The sequence below is a fragment of the Bombina bombina genome, chromosome 1 (assembly GCF_027579735.1).
Source record: "Bombina bombina isolate aBomBom1 chromosome 1, aBomBom1.pri, whole genome shotgun sequence".
Lineage (NCBI taxonomy): Eukaryota > Metazoa > Chordata > Amphibia > Anura > Bombinatoridae > Bombina > Bombina bombina.
Window position 1 is genome coordinate 1,097,573,571 of NC_069499.1, and position 22,195 is coordinate 1,097,595,765.

The window sequence follows — 22,195 nt, forward strand, 5'->3', positions numbered from 1 at the left end:
CTTCTTCCTGTACCACTGCTTGATGAAGGTGTCTTCCAGAAACTGGCAGTAGGACTGGGAGTTGAGCTTGACTCCATCCTCAACCCGAAAAGGCCCCACAAGCTCATCTTTGATGATACCAGCCCAAACCAGTACTCCACCTCCACCTTGCTGGCGTCTGAGTCGGACTGGAGCTCTCTGCCCTTTACCAATCCAGCCATGGGCCCATCCATGTGGCCCATCAAGACTCACTCTCATTTAATCAGTCCATAAAACCTTAGAAAAATCAGTCTTGAGATATTTCTTGGCCCAGTCTTGACGTTTCAGCTTGTGTGTCTTGTTCAGTGGTGGTCGTCTTTCAGTCTTTCTTACCTTGGCCATGTCTCTGAGTATTGCACACCTTGTGCTTTTGGGCACTCCAGTGATGTTGCAGCTCTGAAATATGGCCAAACTGGTGGCAAGTGGCATCTTGGCAGCTGCACACTTGACTTTTCTCAGTTCATGGGCAGTTATTTTGCGCCTTGGTTTTTCCACACGCTTCTTGCGACCCTGTTGACTATTTTGAATGATTGTTCGATGATCACGCTTCAGAAGCTTTGCAATTTTAAGAGTGCTGCATCCCTCTGCAAGATATCTCACTATTTTTGACTTTTCTGAGCCTGTCAAGTCCTTCTTTTGACCCATTTTGCCAAAGGAAAGGAAGTTGCCTAATAATTATGCACACCTGATATAGGGTGTTGATGTCATTAGACCACACCCCTTCTCATTACAGAGATGCATATCACCTAATATGCTTAATTGGTAGTAGGCTTTCGAGCCTATACAGCTTGGAGTAAGACAACATGCATAAAGAGGATGATGTGGTCAAAATACTCATTTGCCTAATAATTCTGCACTCCCTGTAGAAGTAGATTGGAAAGTTGTTTAAAACTGTATGTTCTATCTGATTCATAAAAGAAAAGTTTTGGGTTTTATGTCCCTTTAAGTCGTCACTTATAATATGAGGGCAGTAAGCTCACCAATAGAGATTGCTGCACTATCCATTAAAAGTATAGGGTGCACTAGGGGGCGGAGCCAACTATTATAGAGGACAGACGTGTTTTTGGAGAGCTCCTAAAACCTGGTCACTAAAGCCTTTATATATGCTGTTCTAGAAATCTTAATATTCTATCTATCAAGCTTATGTGATGGAGGAATCTACCATACACTTTGTTTCTATCCTGAGGGACCTTCTTGACAAAGCTGATGCTCACTTTTGCAGCTTAAGATCCGACATTGAGGAGCTACGCGGCCAAGATGGCGCTGCTCGCTTGTCCAGATATGACACCCACGTGGCGGGCCGATCAGAAAGTGTGCTACCTACACAATACCCCTCTGAGCCACTACAAGCAAAGCAGCCCAGAAGGGATTCGACTACAGATATACCTAGTAATGTAGGCAACGACCTGATACCAACAAACTTAGCCGTTCCGGTTCATGTAAAGACCGATGTACCGAGACTAAAGGGATTCCTCCAGTTTACAGATATGCAGCGTTCACTGCGACTGCCTCTGGGCCCCAGGCCGCACCTTCCTACTACTGAAGAGCAGTACCCACCGCTAGCTTTGTCAGCGGCTTTGGGGACAACAGTCGAGCCTCCGGGTGGGAGGCAGAGAATGCACGGACTCTCTATATCTCCCTTTGCGCTCTCTTCCCCAGGAGGGAGCTGCAGAAAAACCTCAAAGCGGGACGCAAGTGACCCTCCCGCAAAGCTTTACAACAAAGCGGCTGGTATTTTGAACCGCGATCCTGTTTCTGAAGGTACTTTGGAAGATGGACTGCCTTTACTGAATGCTGGGAGAGCGGGCTGTATTACCCCAAAGGGCAATTTCTGGATGCACTTTTTGGTTGGCTCTGGTGGACTTGGGTTGCAGCCGACCAGTGGGATTTCCACATCATGCGGGCTAGAGCCGCAACCTGACCGCAGCAATCTCATAAGACAACATGTAAGGGCTGAAATAGGGTGTCAGTCACTATGTCTCATGTATTTCGCGACCATGCTCGATCCCAATGAAGTAAGATACCTTAGAGCTGGTGTTGGCTAAAGAGGAAAGAAAAAAAGGAGGAAGCTCCTTACCTACATAAGTGGACTGTGACCGTTCTTTACATGTTACAACAGCTGGGTTCATGTTCGGGACTTCAATTAAAGTTTATATATGCTGACTGTCCGTTACCTGTATACCTGTATAATTGTGCAACTTTTCTTTCCCACATGATGTTGAGGGGTCAGTTCTAACGAGTTTGCAATGTAATTTATTTGAACACTGCATCTGCTTGAGAATGGTGTACTTAGCTATTGCGGTTTATCGGCATGCAGTGTGTCTCCATAAAGTTTATAGCAGTTACTAGATAGAATGCAATTAGTAGAGTCACATACTCGTCTTCAGTGTGTCCTACAGATGCATTATCTTTCATACATTTTTCTTCCACATGTTAGATTTAAGTTGGCATGAATAACAATCTACATTAACTGTTTGTTATGTTGTTAAACCAGCAGCAGATGAGACTTATAGCTTCCCCTTAGGGTCCTGGTCACACACACACATCTAACAGTCTGGCACCACAGACTGAGCTAGTACCTTGATTAAGACAGGGTTTAGAGTTGATATTTCAAATATTAGACTAGCTGCCCCTTTATGCTCCCACGCTAAATGGTTTCTCCCTTTAGATGTGCCTGAAATGCTGTCTGAGAAAGCTAGGTGTTCTATAATTGTATACTATGCTTAGATATACGGAAAATATGTTTCCCCATGTCACAGTGGAAAGCTTATTCTTCCCTATCATACTATATACCCAGGTATTCAATAAATATTTGTGTCCTAGTCTACCACCCAATTCCACAGTTACCATGCACTCATGTAAAGCTTTCAGGGGTTCTGTTCTATTCTCTGTGTTACATGTCCTTAATGTTTGTAATGTCTATTAGATAAGACGCAATTAGTAGTTTTATAATAGTAGGACACATCACTGTAACTAGTGAAAAACAATGACTCCTATGATTTCCACTAATTTAATCCTAACTAAAGCAGCTTGTTTTACCTCGCTACGTGCAAATTTTATTGCTGCAGCGTTATTACTTTACCTCAGCATTAAACACTTGTTTATTTGACTGCGTCAGTTAACTTACAGGCTTAGCTTATATAGAATAATAAATATGTCATACCCAGGTAGGTTCCTTAGCCTATATTAGTTGTATCTCCACATTAGAGATTCATGGTGTTTTGTTGTGCTATTTACATAAATGAATAAGGCCATATTTTTTACAGTTGAAAGCGTATTCTCACCTGTTATACTATATACCCAAGTATTCAATAGATACTTTTGCCCTAGCTTATCACCCAACAATACAGTTAACATGTAATCTGGGCTCTGAAAAATATTGCCCTTTTGATCGCACTAATATGGATTATATAAGCAATAGGTTCATCTGTATGTTTTAGATACCAATTGCCAACGTGCTGGACAATTTAGCTAGTTTATACACTAACTCATAATTCTATTACTCAAGTTTAATGTTTTGTATGTAAGAGGTACTACTGGACCTAGCTTAATTTCCTAATTATTAGCAGCCCTATTAGCTTTATTGGCTGCTTCATGATTTACTTACAAGCTCTTACGCATTTATGGGTGCATATAGATTAGCATTCTTTGCCCTCGTGCCCTTTAAGATGTTGGTTATTATACTTTATATATACAACTCCTGCTTATATGGTGGCCTGAGGCCCAGATAACCCTGCTATTGTACTATGTGACAGTAATTGTCTAGATGGTTAGTATTAGACCATAAGTTACACTGCTGAACATGTTAATCTATAAAAGCTTAAGGAATGATATATCCAGGTATCCTATACTACTTACATTTATATATGGCTCCGTCCCCCCACTCCCCTTCCCTATGCGTATAGCGGTGCTTGCCCGCTGAATATCCCCTTCCCCCCTATATATCTCAGCCCAAGAGTGGCTGATACTTACGTTAACTCTCCACAGGCTGATATTTTGGTTTTAGGTAAAATATTGTTAGAATGTGGAGTTCATACACTAACATTATAATATAAAATGAAGTTCTATTTTATCTCGCCTAAGATACTGTCTATCTTCATAACCAGACTTGAAATGTATTTTCTATTGCTGTATGTGCACAGTGCTTTCTCAATAACACCTTTGGATAGACTATGTACTAATCTCTTTGTTGTAACTTTGGCCTTAGGGCGAGGTCTTGTTGTAATGATATATGTTATAACTTCAATAAAAAAATTATTTAAAAAAAAAAAAAAAGTATAGGGTGCACTAAAAAAGCTTTGGCCACCTTAATATGCTTTGATGATCTTTTTTAACCATCCATTTGTAATAGTCAGAAAAAGCTCAAGATAACACACCCTGTAGTAAATACTGAGCCAATTACATCTACGTCTACAACATTCATTAAGGCAAGGGTAGCAAACCTATGGTGACATTCATAATACATTTGCTTGTTCTGCCTCTGGGCTACCACCATTCTGCTTGCTTTTGTTGCTTCTGTTGTGCTTAATAAATTATTCAAAACTATTAAGCTTTAATTGTTAATACATCTTATGGACTGAAAAGAAACATTCATTTTACCATGGGCACAAACTCCACAAATGCTTGCCACGCCTTTTCCTAGGTGACCTTTTTTGGATATCTGCTTATCAATACCTTATAATATATTCAATGCACCATATCTTTTTGTTTAGTGTTTTCAGCTTTGTATTCAACCAGTACAACAATCCACAATTGTACTGGGGGTACAAATTGATACTCTGTGGGGAAAAAATGCAAGAACCATTGATAAGAGGCCTAGCAGAGCTAGTAACAAGAAATGTGTCACTATACTGCGATTCATTCCCTTAACACTGATATTGAATGACAGTTTATTTACTGTATGTTACTTGTTTGCCTAATGAGGCACCATGCTCACACAAAGGGGGGAATATTCTATTCACTGCTACCTGGCCCACTACTTGCATCTGATCCACTTGTACTTGGGTACAGAAATCTTTAAATCTGCTGTTTAGCAGTGAACTACCTCAAGCTTATTGCATTTGTTTATCGATTAGATCACATTTCCAGTGCTCTGTCTGCTCTCCACTTTCCCTACAATATTTATGTCCCAAAACATAAACAATTGGGTCCCCCCAAGACCCACCTATAAAGACTATCATGCACATGCAATAAACCAGACTGCCCAGACTTCATCCTTAAAAAGGGACAATAAACATCATGTAATTAGAGGACATTTCTGTTGTCTTGCTATAGAAGAACATGTTAGTCAAATCTAAACATTTTTAAAACAAAATAACACAAACGCTTAGATTAAAAAAAACCTTACTCTTAAAAATCCTAAACTATCCATTGCCCCTAAAGGGGCATTTGTATGGGCATTGCCCTTAAAAGGGCATTCAGCTCTTTTTCACTGCCCTTAAAATGCATTCAGCTCTTTTACAAGTGCCCATCCCTAAACTAAAAAAAAAAACCCACCCAAAAAAAACCTAACACTAACCACAGAATATCTACACACGGTTCCTGAAGTCTGGACATCCATCTCCATCCTGGCGGCGAGAAGTCTTCATCCAGGCGGCGACAACTTCATCCATTATGGGACGTGTTCTATCTTCATTCCGGCGGCGAGGAGCGGAGCTATCTTGGAAGTGGATCCCATCCTGCGCGGAGCGTCCTCTTCATATGGTCCCTGCCGTACACTGAAGTTGAATGCAAGGAAGCCATTTCAAAATGGTGTACCTTGCATTCCTATTGGCTGATTTGATTCTTCAAATTCAAATCAGTCAATAGGATGAGAGCTTCTGAAATCCTATTGTCTGTTCAAAACAGCCAATAGTATGAGAGCTACTGAAATCCTATTGGCTGTTCAAATCAGTCAATAGGATTTAAGTAGCTCTCATCCTATTGGCTGTTTTGAACAGACAATAGGATTTCACAAGCTCTCATCCTATTAGCTGATTTGAATTTGAAGAATCAAATCAGCCAATAGGAATACAATGTACACCGGGATGAAGATAGAAGACGAAGAGATGGATGAAGGTGTCGCCACCTGGATGAAGACTTCTCGCCGCCTGGATGAAGATGGATATCCGGACTTCAGGAACCGTGAGTAGATTTTATGGGGTTAGTGTTAGTTTTTTTTGTTTTTGTTTTTTTAGATTACGGATGGGCACTTGTGAACGAGCTGAATGCCCTTTTAAGGGCAGTGAAAAAGAGCTGAATTTAGTGTTATTAATTATTTTTGTAATTTTAGATTTTTTTATTTTTTTTGTGGTAATAGGTTTTTTAAATTTGTAATTTAGGTTTTTAATTGGTAGTATTTTTTTTTATTTTATTAGGATAGTTATGTTAGGTTAATTTATAGTTTAATGTTAGGTTTATTTTTATTTCACAGGTAAGTTTTTATTTATTTAAAGATAGCTATATTGTAATTTTAATTTAAAGTTAGCGGGGTGTTAGGTTTAGGGGTTAATAGTTTAATTTAGGGTTTTGCGATGGGAGGGCTGGTGGTCTAAGGGTTAATAGATTTAATTTAGTAGTTACGATGTGGGGGCTGGAGTTTTAGGGGTTAATACTTTATTATAGTGTTGGCAATGTGGGGGGCCAGCGGTTTAGGGGTTAATAGGTTTATTTAACTGTCGGCAATGTGGGGGAGCAGCAGATTAGGGGTTAATAAGTTTTATTAGTGATGGCGAAGTCGAGGAGCGGCCGTTTAAGGGTTAATATATTTAAATAGTGTTGGGGATGTGGGTGGGCGGCAGATTAGGGGTTAATAACTATTAGTTGCTATGTGAGTGGGCGGCAGATTAGGGGTTAATAGGTTTTAAATAGTGTTTGCGATGCAGGAGGGTGGTGGTTTAAGGGTTAATAGGTAGTTTATGGGTGTAAGTGTACTTTGTAACACTTTAGTTATGAGTTTTGTTAAACATTTTTGTTTCATAAAATCCATAACTACTGCTCTCAGATGGCGGTATGGATCGTGTCAGTATAGGCTGTAACGCAAGCTTTTTAGCTTGAACGCACAACCTGTAATACCGGCGCTATGAAAATCCCACACAAAAATGTAATTTTTTGAGTGTGGAATTGACGTTGGGTTACAGGCTAAAATGCTTGCATTACAGCTATACCGACATGCAGTGGCATCACTACAGGGGGGCTAAGGGGGGCATTTGCCCCCCTTATGAATGGCTTGCCCCCCCCCACGCCTGCCCCCCGCCAGCCCCAGCACTTTCATAATTCTTTAGGACCAGGAGGGACTGGATGAGTCAGGAGTAGTGTTAGTATTTATTTTTAAATTGTGTTTGTGTATATTTACTAATTGCTTTTTATTTTGAGTCATTTATTTATGCTGAGACACTGATATACGATGATGATGAGGTAAGCCTAAGGGTAAAGGCAGCGCGCCTCCCAGTGAAGTAGTCCCTGACCGACCAGCGACCCCTTCAAATTGACATGATTACAATTAGGAATTGGAAGTCAGTCCCACACACGGACCACAGCACAGCACAGCACTTCAGCGCGTGCCTCATGCCGGCTCTCCACGCAGCAGCACCACGGGCGGGCGGCACTGACTCCAATTACCCCATGGCTGCAATCACTGGCATCGGCATGCATGATGGCATTATTTACTCCTCCTCCTCCTCCAGATAAGTTCCAGTAGTCACGTTCCTTCACAGCAGAAGTCAAGGAACATGACCGGAGGCTCTGGAGAGGAAAAGGGAGGAGCAAGCCAGCAGTTGATTGTGTGTGCAGATTCTGCAAAAGCGCGCCACAGGGGGAAGGAGCTGCCTGGCACTGTCTCTGACTGGCACTCTGGCAGGCACTGACTGCTGTGGCCCCTTACATACGCATTATAAGACCGGTCTGTGACGTTGTCCCCAGTCAAAAGAAGAGAGCTCAGCTGATATTCGGTAGGATAAAAAAGATCATGAGTGTTGATGACTGTTGTTGTACTTGTTAAAAAAACGTTAACTCCCCCCTAAATTGGTTATTTACCAACTTGAACTTACCATACCATGATAGTATGATACCAACTTTTTTTTATCTATCTACTTCCTGCTTGGTAATTGGGTCTGCAAGTTGACTTCAGGATCAGGTCAGGCCAATCATTAAAACAAAAGCAATAGCATTAAAAAGAAAATAATTTTAAAAAAAATCATAAAAAATAACCCAGAAGAGAATACATTATGATTGATTGATGAATGATTCACTGTGTTTCAGTCAGATATAGAGTGTGTTTTTGTGTTACAAGTTTTTTCTTCATTCTCTTGGTATTTAAAAAAAAAAGAAGCAAATATGTAAGTTTAGGAACTGGTCCATTTTTGGTTCAGAACCAGGGTAGCACTTGCTGATTGGTGGCTACATTTAGATACCAATCAGAAATCCCTACCCAGGTTCTGAACCAAAAATGGGCTAGTTCCTAAGCTTACATTTTTGCTTTTTCCAATAAAGATACCAAGAGAATGAAGAAAAAAAATGATAATAGGAGAGGAGTAAATTAGAAAGTTGCTTAATATTGCATGCTCTATCTGAATCATGAAAGTTTAATTTTGAATAGACTGTAACTTTAATATCCTGATTGTGAATTACCAGACACAAAAGGTAGAAAAATATTACTAGTATACTTAAAATTAAAGTTATGGTCATCCTTTGGGACACACAGGCTAACTGCAAGATGTACTTTTTGGTAGAACAGCAAAAAGTTAATTTTTATAGTTTATATAGTGGTGTTTATTTGTTATAAATGTTAATTAATTAGTCAATGCTAGTTATGATGTGTGTTTTAAGTTTTGACAAGAATATTCCTTTACCTTTAAAAAAAATGATCATCAACAAAAATGAACCTTTAATATCTAAATATAACTTCTGTCCCAACAAAGGGTTAATATATTGGAGATAAATTCAATGTTTATGTCATTTTTTTATTAGAGTACAAATTTAGATTAACTCATGTCTAATATTTAATTTGACAGACTTCTATTTTCTATTAATGTCCATGCATATAATATGTCCTGGTATCTTATGTTATAATGGAAGATATAAGATGCATTACTCTTTGTATTTTTAATACTTGCTTAGTTGTTTTCCTTTTCCATTTATATCTATGTTTTATCTTCTTATGAAAAAATATAGACTGTTGTAATTGTTTTGTTGTCATCTTTCTGTGAGTATGTATGTATATGGGTGTGTGTGTGTGTGTGTATGTATGTATATGGGTGTGTGTGAGTATGTATGTATATGGGTATGTGTGTGTATGTATGTATATGGGTGTGTGTGAGTATGTATGTATATGGGTGTGTGTGAGTATGTATATATATGGGTGTGTGTGAGTATGTATGTATATGGGTGTGTGTGTGTATGTATGTATATGGGTGTGTGTGAGTATGTATGTATATGGGTGTGTGTGTGTATGTATGTATATGGGTGTGTGTGAGTATGTATGTATATGGGTGTGTGTGAGTATGTATGTATATGGGTGTGTGTGAGTATGTATGTATGTATATGGGTGTGTGTGTGTATGTATGTATGTATATGGGTGTGTGTGAGTATGTATGTATATGGGTGTGTGTGAGTATGTATGTATATGGGTGTGTGTGAGTATGTATGTATATGGGTGTGTGTGTGTATGTATGTATATGGGTGTGTGTGAGTATGTATGTATATGGGTGTGTGTGAGTATGTATGTATATGGGTGTGTGTGTGTATGTATGTTTAAGTATTAGATTAGTACAATAAAAAGGTATCATTGCATACCACATTACTCTGGTATTTTGGAATCTTATTTATGTATTTTTATTTAGTTTATTTTCAGTGGTATGACTTAGTGGTAAAAATTATTAGTGCCCCCCCTCCCAGTTTGACTGTGGTATCTTATGTGCCCCCCCCCCCCAATATATTTTTCCGAGAGTCGCCACTGCCGTCATGACTCGTAATATGGGTTCCTGGCCATTCCAGAGTAATGGCAATTTTTTCATTGTTAAAAGCCGTACCGTACCGTAACGCAAAACTCGTAATTTAGGTGGTTGTTTGTTATTATTTTTAATAGCCTAATTACACCAATCACTTGCCTCATTTGGAAGAACTACTCTGGGGTTGAGTCTGCAGACAAATAGGCTAGTCACAGTCATTATCTTAGTATAAAGTTAACTGGTTTGCAGTGGTTATCTGTTAAAGCCAATTAGGAAAATATCCTGTATGTAGAAGAGTTAGCCTTGTAATCAGCTAGGTGTTTTTTAAATTATGAGAATAAGAAACTCCTTAATTTTCAGAAGTAAACTGCATGAGAAAGGGGGCAAAATAAACAAAGTATATTGCAAAGTTGTTTTAATAAACACAACTAAACATTTTACATTAAAACCTCAAGGTGTTTACTGTTCCTTTATATCCACCTAACACTACTCTTATAAAAGCCCTTAGATTGCCCTGACTCTACCCACAATAAGCCAAAACTCTGCCCGAGATCCCTGTTGCTAAGTTCTTAGAGGTTAAATGTTGGTAAATTTGTTTGTTTTTCACATTTTTTTATTTTAAAATATAAAACATACTATTATATAAAGGGACAGTCTACTCCTGAACTTTTATTGTTTAAAAACCCAGTTTTGGGGGGCGGAGCTAGCCTGCAACAAGAGCAGACGTGCAGATTTGCAGCTCTCCGTATGGAATTACTAAAAATTAATATAAAGACCTAGATAGTACCTAAAATTTTATGGGAAAAACACAGAAGAAAGGAGTCCTAGGTTGGAACATACCCTTGATTGCTACAAGAAAGGATATGGGAGCTTATATCTGGCAGAGCGATTCAACTAACCCACGCTCTGATCTCTTGCTCCATTACGCCTAATGCTTTCACCTAACACCCAGCCACCTAGTCAGTCTATACGAAGATGGTTGATGAACTGATCTGGCGTGATCCGCTATCGCAATGAGGCTGAACTTAGCTACATAGAAGTCTGAGGTACTCCCTGACACGCAATCCTCACTCTTAACGCAGTACCTAATTTCTGGCTGACATATAGTGCGGCCTCTGCCGCATGTTGCTCGCTCCTCGTGGGGGCTTGGTCACGGCAACAACGTTGGGCTCTGTGTCACTTACTAAAGATGGATGATTTTTCCACCCTGATGTACGCTCTCCTAGCTGACTTAGAGAGAAAAATGGACAGCAACTTTAATATCCTTACTTTATTAATAAAAGGGGGATATATGGAGGATTCCGCTATAACAGATGTGTCATCAGATTACCAGAGCAAAGATGGCAAAGGTGTCATTGCGCAGCAGGAAAATTCTCCTACTGATTTCCTCCCAGCAGCACCTCTGGTTTGTGTACTCGGCAGCCTGATACACGACAGTGCTTACACAACAGCAAGGAGTTCAGTTGGACAGAACCTGATTGAGCAGTGTGAAAATGAAAGCCCCAGACTCTGTAATATGAGCTATGAGTCCAAATACACAAGCAGTCACGGAACATCCATCATTAAAGACACGCTCACTGTTCCTGTTATTAGCCAACTCAGCTTATCTACACAGTGGCGATCCTCGTCATGCTGCACCACCGGACTAGTTCAGAAACACAGAAGTGAGCTACGAAGGTTTCTAGACACATTTGACTCCCCTGTTTTTAAAAGTCTTCGTGTGAGAAAGGGCATCGGCTGAGGTATCTAACGTTTCAGATCAGATTTAAAGGCTTTACCGGATTATCTTCTGACTACCCACAAGCTGACTGTTGAACTGTTCTAAATACTTCTTGTACATGTTTCTCTTACTTTTGGACTTCCTTTCAGATGACAGCTTTTTGTTATCTATTAACGTTCTGTGTTATAATGTTAATGCTTGAGCCCTGCTACCTATGTACATGAGACAAGAGTACTTGTATCTTCCATATACTCTCTTACCACTCCGGTAGCACATAGCCATCTATGTTATATAGGGATATTGTGGGAGACTATTAGACATATTTGTAGAGATTTAATACATAAAAGGTGCTTCTTGTTTATTGAGGGATAATTAAATTTGCAGCCATGCGGTTAAATCACCTTATTACTCCTTGTGTGAAATGAAGACTGTTGTTAAGGTCCCTACATATATCGAAGGCTTTCTATGTAAATAACAGGCAGGATTGTATTTGTTACAGATTGTTATCTCTATCTTACATATATTTGAGGGACTTTCAAGATATGATACTTCTGTATGCTGGAAGAGCTCATCATGACCACAATAGATAATAACAGTCTGCCTGTTTACTTCTGCAGCATTGCCTCTGAGTAAGAAGCACTTTACAACTACCTATATTTAACTAATGCATATATAGGGGGGCTATAGGGTCTACAAACTCCAATGAATTATCCCCTACATAATATAGCCCTTGGGGAATTGTTAAATATAAAACATTGTGTCATTGTTGAGCTACTTTGGTCAAGCTATCATGGTTTCTATCCCCCACTCTTCCCAGTTTAACAAATATATTGTACACCACAAGCTCGGGATTACCTAGAGAATTGCTTTAGCCCTGTCATACTTCTTTCTTACCACGGGGATCAGTGTGTCATCATCAGCTATTTGCACAAGGCTCAGTTAAACTATAGAGGTTAATTTTCCCTGCTAATTATTCTCTCCTATACAAGACATTGCTATGTATTATTACTGGCAATATCTAATTGAAACTGGACTCCTGCTATTATATTCTGGGCTCTCTTATCCCTCCCATACATAACAGATATAATCTACTATAGTGAGTATGCTGACCCTGACCTGCATTTTTAGCCGTATATGTAGTAAATTTCCCCGCCTAAGGTTATTCTAGTCATGTATTATACATCACTATGTGGTTAGTATGTTCACGGTATTACTTCAGCTTTAAGTCCATACACAGGCATATCTAGGAAACATCTTTATCTGACTTTAATCTTGCAGTGTAGCATGTAAATTACCCTCAAATGAGAGGCCTATATAGCCATAACTAAAAATATCTAGGTTTGAAATATTACTCTTTATACCCCCATGTAGTGTGCACGTTTTTTCGCCAGGTTCCTATGGCTATGATACTCTGGTTGCAATTTTATATTTTATCCTCTATCTTTGCTGTCTGCGGCCGAGACGGCATCATCTAACTATACTATATTGTGCAACCTTAATTTATTTAAAGCACAGCAGTTTGCTTAATACTTTTTGTTCTTATAACTGTTTATAGAATCACGCTATGCTTATCCTTTATTATATTTATATTCCTAGGACATGGCATTGCCTCCTTTGAGTTTCATATTAATACAAATTATCTGTTTCTGGTGGGCCCCTCCCCTCCCTTTCCCGCCGGTACTGGTTGCCTGCGGGTCATACCCCTACTCCTTTCTCCCACATCGCCTATAGCTGGTATTTCCCTTGGGGAGGGGCTCACCTAGAAATCCCCTATATTCCAAACATTCTAATGTCCCCCTCCCCACTTAATACTGTTGGGAGTTACCCCTATCCATTTTATAGAAAGTCAATTCATTAGTATGACTGGTTGGATTAAGACTCAGATTATGATCTTCTACTAAAGCCACAGAGGGAAGGTTTATAAGGGTATCTCTGGTGTTATTTGGTTTATGGCTGTTTAGTCTGTCTGTTAGTTGTTAATTGAGCTTTGTACTCGCTAAATCTATACGCATAGTTTGCTGGCTGGCCCCGCCCTCCACCCCTCCACTCTCCCCCCCCTACTCTATTTGAGCGGCTCTTGCCCGCTGCATCCCCCTTCCCCATAAAACTATAAGAGCTACCTCCTCCCTAGCCTTACGCTTCTTTGAATAGAAACCCTAATCTTCTTTTTGCCTAGCTGGGAGAGGACCATTTCTGTTTATTTAACTTTTATGATACTCTATAATAAAAACTGAAGTCTTTCTATAAGATAGCCCACATTTTATAATAACGCTAGTGGTATCTGAATGCATTACTCTTCTAATTGTATTGTGTATACATATATCTGTATATGTTTTGTGGCATACCCTTCTTATATTGTATTTCCTTTAAGACTTCAATAAAAAAATTATTAAAAAAACCAAAAAAAAAAAACCCAGTTTTGCAGAACCAAGACGGTTATTTAAATACACTTTTTACCTCTTTGATTACCTTGTATCTAAGCCTCTGCTGACAGTCCCGTTATGTCAATTCTTTTCAAAGATTTGTATTTTAGCCAATCAGTTTTGACTCATAAATAACTCCACGGGAGTGAGCACAATGTTATCTATATGTCACACATGAACTAGCACTGTCTAGCTGTGACAAACTGTCAAAATGCACTGAGATAATTGGCGGCTTCAGTGGCTTAGAAATCAGCCTATGAGTCTACCTAGGTTTAGCTTTCAACAAAAATAACAAGCAAACAAAGCAAATTTGATGATAAAAGTAAATTCGAAAGTTGTTTAAAATCACGTCCTATCTGAATCATGAAAGTTTAATTTTGACTAGACTTTCCCTTTCAATTCATGACAAAAATAGGAATATGAGTATTTTCTTTTTTTAAGAGGCAGCTCAATATGTGTAGTAACCTGACTTCTCAATGTCATTGGTTATTGTGTCTGTCTCAGTTATGTTTGTGTATTTTGATGTGACTTGAAATCTTGGTTGGGAGAACCTTACCTTCACCTGCGCTGTGTTTAGCTTTTGCTGCTTTCTTCATTTTGTTCAGCACAGTTCGGTCAGAGTCCAGCTCCTAAGAAATAAAAAAAAATAAAAAAATGACAGTTAATAATAAAAGAACAAATGCAATTAAATCATCTCTCTTAATACACTTACCCTGTGAAGGGATATTGTGGTGACAATTTTAAGAAACACTGAAATCAGAATTAAACTATCATGGTTAAACAGCCCTGCTCTATGTGAGACACCAATTTATTTCCATGATCTCATTTGCTTTGTTTCTTTGATATCCTTTGTTGAAAGGTATACCTAAGTAGGCTCAGGAGAAGCAATAAAGTGTTGGGAGCTAGCTGCTGATTAATAGCGGCACATAAATGCCTATTGTAATTGGCTCATCTGCTGTGTTCAGCTTGCTGCTCCGATACAAACAGAATGAAGCAAATTTAATAAATTGGAAAATTGTTTCAAAATTGTATGCTCTGAAGCATGAAAGAAAAAAAAATGTGTTTCATGTCCCTTTAAGACTTATGCACTATTCTGTACTCAGTTTCAGATATGATTGATATTTAAAAAAAAAATCTTCTTTTTACTCTTTGAACTTAAGAGTCTGGCACCTTTTACACCTTGAACAAAGAGCACATGCAAAATGATCCATTATTTAAAGGGTAGTCTACACCAGAATTTTTATTTTTTTAAAATATAGATAATCCCTTTATTACCCATTCCCCAGTTTTGCATAACCAACACAGTTATATTAATATGCTTTTAACCTCTGTGATTATCTTGTATCTAAGCCTCTGCAAACTGCCCCTTTTTTCAGTTCTTTTGACAGACTTGCAGTTCAGCCAATCAGTGCCTGCTCACAGATAACTTCACGTGCATGATCACAGTGTTATCTATATGAAAATCATAAACTAACACCCTCTAGTGTTGAAAACTGTTAAAATGCATTATGAAAAGAGGTGGCCTTCCAGGTCTAAGAAATTAGCATATGAACCTCCTAGGTTCAGCTTTCAACTAAGAATACCAAGAGAACAAAGCAAATTTGGTGATAAAAGTAAATTGGAAAAAAAATTAAAATTACATGCCCTATCTGAATCCTGAAAGTTTATTTTGGACTAGACTGTCCCTTTAAACACCAGTTATATTCAGAACCAAATGTTTATTCAGAAAGTATGTTGGAGCTAGAATTTCCCTTTAAAATGTTCTTTGTTACAGATATATCATCACTACAAAATATACCTCATTTATAAGTATTACTCAGTTTCTGAGATTTATTATTATAATGTCTTATTAATAATAAGGCAAATAATATCTTGTTCCCAGGGAGAGCTCTCCTTTTGTTTTGTTTTAAATGAATATTACTTTGTGAATAAATTCTCGCATGGAAATAGAAACCCCAGGAAAAGCAAATGTTCTGTGAAGGCTCAAAAGATGTAAATTGCTCATAAAAAATTAAAAGTAATATTTTTTTTACTTGATTACATAAGACTATTCTGTGCTTATCTGCATAGATTTGTTTTGATAACAAATTAGTTTTTTTTTCTATTGAAAGCTCTTTAATTAGGTAAATAATAAACTTATTATTTAGGTTAAAGAGGGATATTTGCCTAACAAACATTGTACTTATTTAAAAGAACATATTTGTATCTCTTTTCTAATGCTAATTTCAATGATTTTCAAATACAGTTTATTCTACCGATTAACTATCTAACTGTGCCCAAACCCAAAGCCACAGCATAACTTTTCAGTCTTTCTTCATTATTACATTTTTCTTAAAGGGAAAAACACTTTGAGATGGTAATATACAATGATTATATATATATATATATATATATATATATATATATATATATATATATATATATACACACATACACACAGTATATATAAACACGCCTTTGAAAAAGCTCAGGCGAAACGTGTGTTAGGCGTTCGCCTGTCTGTTTGTCTCTGGGAGCATTTAATATTAATTGTGGTTTATTAGTGACTTTATCGTCACCCTTCTGATAATTTATGCAGTGGATAATTCCCTGACTTTTTTGACCGAACTGAGGAACCTTTCAGCGATAGAATATAGTGATAAGTCCATTTCCCAATTGCACTCCATTGTGTCTCTAATCTAATCTAATCATAGTCGGTATTTTCATAGGGATCTTTTTATTTTGCTGAATATTTCACAGTGGGCCTCTTTATCCTATTATGCTTGTATTAAGGGGACTCTGATTCCAAAAAAAAAACTTACATGATTCAGATAGAGTATGAAATTTTAAGCAACTTTCTAATTTACTCTTATTATCAATTTTTCTTCGTTCTCTTGCTATCTTTATTTTAAAAGCAGGAATGTAAATCTTAGCAGCCAGCCCATTTTAGGTTCAGAACCATGGATAGTGCTTTCTTATTGGAGGCTTACATCTACCCACCAATAAGCAAGCATAACCCAGGATTGCAACCAAAATTGGGCCAGCTCCTATGCATCACATTCCTGCTTTTTAAATAAACATAGAGAATAGTGATGTCGCTAATAGTTCGCCGGCGAATAGTTCCCGGCGAACATAGCATGTTCGCGTTCGCCGCGGACGGCGAACATATGTGATGTTCGGTCCCCCCCTATTCCTCATCATTGAGTAAACTTTGACCCTGTACCTCACAGTCAGAAGACACATTACAGCCAATCAGCAGCAGACCCTCCCACCTCCTTTTAGATTCATTCAGAAGCTGCATTCTTAGTGAGAGGAGGGACAGTGTAGCTGCTGCTGATTTAATAGGGAAATCGATAGCTAGGCTAGTGTATTCAGTGTCAACTACAGTCCTGAAGGACTCATCTGATCTCTTCTATAAGGACAGCACTCCAAAAAGCCCTTTTTAGGGCTAGAACATCAGTCTGCTTTTTTTTTTTTTTTTTCCTGTGTAATCTAATTGCAGTTGCCTGCCTGCCAGCTCAGGCTCACAGCGTATACTGTGCCCACTTGCCCAGTGCCACCACTCATATCTGGTGTATCAGTAGTGTACATTTAAAAAAAACAACACTTTTTTGACTGAAATAATAGCAGACAGCTGCCAGTACCGAAGATGGCTGCCAATAAGGCAGATGGGGAGGGTTAGAGAGCTGTTTTGGGGGGGGGGGGGATCAGGGAGGTTGGGGGCTAAGGGGGGATGCTACACCACAGCATATGTAAATATGCTATAAAAAAAATTACAAATTTTTAAAAATCTTTTATTTTAGTACTGGCAGACTTTCTTCCAGTACTTAAGATGGCGGGGACAATTGTGGGGTGGGGGAGGGAAGGGAGCTGTTTGGGAGGGATCAGGGGGTCTGATGTGTCAGGTGGGAGGCTGATCTCTACACTAAAGCTAAAATTAACCCTGCAAGCTCCCTACAAACTACCTAATTATCCCCTTCACTGCTAGCCATAATACACGTGTGATGCGCAGCAGCATTTAGCGGCCTTCTAATTACCAGAAAGCAACGCCAAAGTCATATATGTCTGCTATTTCTGAACAAAGGGGCTCCCAGAGAAGCAACCATAATTGCATAAGTTGTTTGTAAATAATTTCTGTGAGAAACCTAAAGGTAACCTAATTTTTTTTTATTTGATCGCATTTGGCGGTGAAATGGTGGCATTAAATATACCAAAATGGGCCTAGATCAATACTTTGGGTTGTCTACTACACTACACTTAAGCTAAAATTAACTCTACAAGCTGCCTACATGCTCCCTAATTAACCCCTTCACTGCTGGGCATAAAACACGTGTGGTGCGCAGTGGCATTTCGCAGCCTTCTAATTACCAAAAAGCAACACCAAAGCCATATAAGTCTGCTATTTCTGAACAAAGGGGATCCCAGAGAAGCATTTACAACCATTTATGCCATAATTGCATAAGTTGTTTGTAAATAATTTCTGTGAGAAACCTAAAGTTTGTGAAAAAGTGAACAATTTTTTTTATTTGATCGCATTTGGCAGTGAAATGGTGGCATTAAATATACCAAAATGGGCCTAGATCAATACTTTGGGTTGTCTACTACACTACACAAGCTAAAATTAACTCTACAAGCTCCCTACATGCTCCCTAATTAACCCCTTCACTGCTGGGCATAAAACACGTGTGGTGCGAAGTGGCATTTAGCAGCCTTCTAATTACCAAAAAGCAACGTCAAAGCCATATAAGTCTGCTATAATGGCATGTCTGGCACACAGTGTTGGGGCAAGGGTCCATCTGACCACTGATATCTGGTCTGCAAAGCATGGTCAGGGCAGGTATATCACCTACACTGCGCACTGTGAAGCGGGCGTAACCCTTACACTACCTGATCGATACAACATCATACCTGATGTTTTAAAGCACATTATTCCAAACAATTTAGGAATGTTAGGTGATTTATGCCCTTTATGGATTAAAACCAGACTCTGCATCAACTATGTAATTTTCCATGGGAGTTTTGCCATGGATCCCCCTCCGGCATGCCACAGTCCAGGTGTTAGTCCCCTTGAAACAACTTTTCCATCACTATTGTGGCCAGAAAGAGTCCCTGTGGGTTTTAAAATTCGCCTGCCTATTGAAGTCTATGGCGGTTCGCCCGGTTCGCCGGTTCATGAACATTTGCGGAAGTTCGCGTTCGCCAACCCAAAATTTTAGGTTTGCGACATCACTAATAGAGAACTAAGAAAAATTGATAATAGAAGTAAATTAGAAAGTTGCTTAAAATGTCATGCTCTATCTGAATTATGAAAGAAAAAATGTGGGTTCAGTGTCCCTTTTACTGCAGTATGTGATCGTTAGTGACTACTCTTTATGTTGATACATTAGATACTTTTTGTATCTCTAGCCAGAGTACCAGACAGTGTTATTTGAAAACATTCTGTTTCATTTTAAGTGTTTTTAGCATTAGCATCTAGTTGGTACTAAACTTTTACCTCTCATTACAATTTAATAAAAGTTAAGTTTTAGGTGTGGCCTCCCTTTTCATGTTATATTCCACCTAGCCATTGGCTGCACACTCTAGTTAACTATTTATAACAGGTATTTATAATAGGCCACAGCAGAGAAGGTAACCTAAGTTATAACATGGCAGCTCCCATTGTTTTATAGACACTAAAACTTTACACTTAGTCAATATTTAAATAACTAATGAAACCTTAAAAACTACATCTGCATGTGATTCTCAGACTAACCTTTTCTTTGAATTCATTATTCTATCTTGCATTTATTTAGTGTTTATTTAGTGTTTAATGTCCCTTTAAGGTAAAATTAAAGTAGTAATACTGGTTCAGCTTGGTGAATGTACATAGACTTGTAAACCACTCTGATAAGATTGTAACACTATAGGATATTCATGTACAGTATACATGTGTCATGTAGGGACAATTAAAGGGACTCTGTTCTTAAAAATTGCTATTATTTAAAAAAGATAGATAATCCCTTTATTACCCATTCCCCAGTTTAGCATAACTAACACTGTTATAGTAATACACTGTTAAACTCTAAGATTACCTATAGCTAAGCCCCTGCAGACTGCCCCTTATCTCAGTGCTTTTTACAATCTTGCATTTTAGCCAATCAGTGCTGGTTCTTGCATAACCATTATTTTCCACAGGAGTGAGCGCAATGTTATATATATGGCATACATGAACTAGCTCTGTCTAGCTGTTGAGCAAGGTTTAAAAAGCACTGAGATAAGGGGCGACCTCCTGGGGCTTAGAAACATGCAAATTTAGAGGTTATAAAGTATATTAATAAAATGTTGGTTATGCAAAGCTGGGGAAAGGGTAGTAAAGGTGTTATCTTTCTTTTTAAACAATAAAAAAAAAATATTAAAAAGATTGTCCCATTAACAATACAATATGGCATTTAATTTTTTTGCAAAATAAGAGTTTGCCTTGTTATGGAAAAGGTTGGCAACAACTGGCATGGGCGTCCACAGAAATTCTCTCATAAGGGAGGGGGGGGGGCAAATAAATAAAAAATATACCTAGACTAAAGTAATGTTAATTTAGACAAATGCAATATATGACTCCCCCCCCACACACACACACACACTATATAAGAGAATGAGAGATAAATATATAAGCTAAATTCCTGGTGGGGGCATTTATCCTTTTCTACTGGTCTACTGGTTTGATCTCTGAAATATTTTAGAACAGGCAGGAGGAGCCATATGTTTTTATTTCTGTACATTTGCGTGGCACTGATATCTATATATGTGACATTTATATATGACATTTGCTTAAAGGGACACTGAACCCAAATGTTTTATTTCATGATTCAGATAGAGCATGCAATTTTAAGCAACTTTCTAATTTACTCCTAGTATCAATTTTTCTTCGTTCTATTGCTATCTTTATTTGAAAAACAAGGCATATAAGCTTTTTTATTAGTTCAGACTCTGGACAGCGCTTTTTTATTGGTGGATGAATTTATCCACCAATCAGCAAGAACAACCCAGGTTGTTCACCAAAAATGGTCCGGCATCTAAACTTACATTCTTGCATTTCAAATAAAGATACCAAGAGAATGAAGAAAATTTGATAAAAGGAGTAAATTAGAAAGTTGCTTAAAATTGCATGTGGTACCTGAATCACAAAAGACATTTTTTTGGTTCAGCGTCCCTTTAAAGGAGTATTAAACATCTCTGCTTTTTTTTTAAAAGTTGTGCTTTGTCATAAAAAGCAAAATCTGTAGTCTAGATTTTCAACATGCTGCAAATTGCTTAAGCCAGCTGATTGATTTGCAGCAATTTCTTTTTGCCTCTCTAGGTAGTAGGGTTGCCACCTCGGCCATGTTTTCCTGGACACCTATGAGTTACACATGCTGCAGGGTGTGCCGGGAGGAACATGTATAGTCTTGTCCAGGATCCCTATTTTTCTGCTTTTCAGCAGCACAATGCATGTCTCTCTATGCACACCCTGCAGCATGTGTAACTCATAAGTGCCCAGGAAAACATGGCCGAGGTGGCAACCCTACTAGGGAGTGTAGGAAAGCACAATTTTGACACAAAAGTAATTGGTGTTTAAGGTACTTATAAGGCTGATAAGATTGATGATACACTGTAAATCAGGATATATCTAAATTCATATTTAAACTTTGTATTCGTTAAAAAGATGATATAGTTTTAGTGTGCTAGATACATGATTTCCAAAAAAATGAAGGGAGCTCAAATAAATCATTCAAATTGTCAGTGCAAGTCAGTTTAAATTGGTGGTGCCATGTGTAAATCCCACTGCATAATACAAATTAAATCACAGCACAAGCTGTTTTATAAAGCATAGAATGGTGTAGTATTTTTTCTCTTCAGTTATCCTTGCTTAATATTTATTCCATGGGATGGATGAGTCTAGCAATGCTTTCCATGTTTTCCAACTCACAGAGCTTAAAGGGACACTAAACCCAATTTTTTCTTTCATGATTCAGATAGAGCATGCAATTTTAAGCAACTTTCTAATTTACTCCTATTATCACATTTTCTTTGTTCTCTTGCTATCTTTATTTAAAAAGCAGGAATGTAACGCTTAGGTGTTGTCCCATTTTAGGTTCTGCACTATGGATAGCGCT

General features: G+C 38.2%; 1 protein-coding gene across 1 annotated transcript in view; it reads right to left on the reverse strand.

Moving 5' to 3' along the window:
- LOC128642528 (arf-GAP with SH3 domain, ANK repeat and PH domain-containing protein 2) overlaps positions 1–22,195 on the reverse strand; it is a 431,344-nt gene that overhangs the window by 280,168 nt on the left and 128,981 nt on the right. Inside the window, exon 2 of the mRNA XM_053695331.1 lies at positions 14,644–14,716. Within this exon, the coding sequence (XP_053551306.1) occupies positions 14,644–14,716 (73 nt within the window). The remainder of the gene's footprint in view (positions 1–14,643; positions 14,717–22,195) is intronic.